The sequence below is a fragment of the Loa loa genome, assembly GCF_000183805.2.
Source record: "Loa loa unplaced genomic scaffold supercont3.3523, whole genome shotgun sequence".
Taxonomy (NCBI): domain Eukaryota; kingdom Metazoa; phylum Nematoda; class Chromadorea; order Rhabditida; family Onchocercidae; genus Loa; species Loa loa.
In genome coordinates, this window is record NW_018111701.1 from 1 (window position 1) to 983 (window position 983).

Consider the following 983-nt stretch of genomic DNA (forward strand, 5'->3'; position numbering starts at 1 on the left):
TTTCGGTTTTTTTATTGAGACTCATCTAATAGTTTCCTTAATTTTTTTCTATCATTTTTTTGAACTCTTTAAATTTTTAGGTATGTTACGGTACAACAGAAACTAGTCCAGTATCTTTCATGTCACTTAGAGAAGAACAACCGGAAGACCGTGTCAAGTCTGTTGGCTATATTATGGATCACCTTGAAGTACTAATGGTTTCCTTCCTAATTTCTGTTTAACAGTATTTTGAAATAGTTCATTTTATTTGTTACTACTGTTCATATTGTATTACCTCTGATCGTTATGATACGAAAAATTTGATATGTATTTCAGTCTGCTGTAGTCGATAGTGAAGGAATTATTCTACCGCGTGGCGAACGTGGTGAAGTACTCGTTCGTGGTTATTCCGTGATGAAATACTACTGGGATAATGAACTTCAGACTAAAGAAGAAATTACAGCTGATAGATGGTATCACAGTGGGTCAGTTGCACGCTTTTTTTATTTAACTATTTGAACTTCCGAAGTAATGATTTATTTCTCTTCTTGCAATACCATTGTTACCTTAATTAGACCGGCCGTTTGTTACGAAATTTTTATTTACAGTGATATCGGTGTTATGCATGAAAATGGTTCACTGAGTATTGTTGGCAGAAAAAAGGATATGATTGTACGTGGTGGTGAAAATATTTATCCACTGGAAATTGAGCAATATCTGTTCCGACATCCAAAAATCGAAGATGTACAGGTATTAATAATCAATTTATTCAAATCCTCCGTTTGAATTATTTATCAATTTTTTTAACTTAATTAGGTTAGAGAATTGTGAGCAAAATTTATTTCCGTATATGATAAATCCTCTCTCTTGATCAGAATCGTTTAACACGGTCGCAGGACTCTCAACTACAGTTGATTTTAAAAAAGATATTAATTGAAAAGAAATGGTCGCTACTGTCCTACTGTCCTGTATATATGTTTATATATATATATATATATATATAT

General features: G+C 32.1%; 1 protein-coding gene across 1 annotated transcript; it reads left to right on the forward strand.

Annotated features, from left to right (window-relative positions):
* Positions 1-119: 119 nt before the first annotated feature.
* Positions 120-729, forward strand: LOAG_15996 (hypothetical protein; the record flags this gene model as incomplete). The annotated part of the gene is made up of 3 exons (XM_003151484.1): positions 120-188; positions 316-464; positions 588-729. Coding segments are annotated over 3 exons (360 nt in total), but the record flags the coding sequence as incomplete, so codon positions are not given.
* Between the last annotated feature and the right edge of the window lie 254 nt (positions 730-983).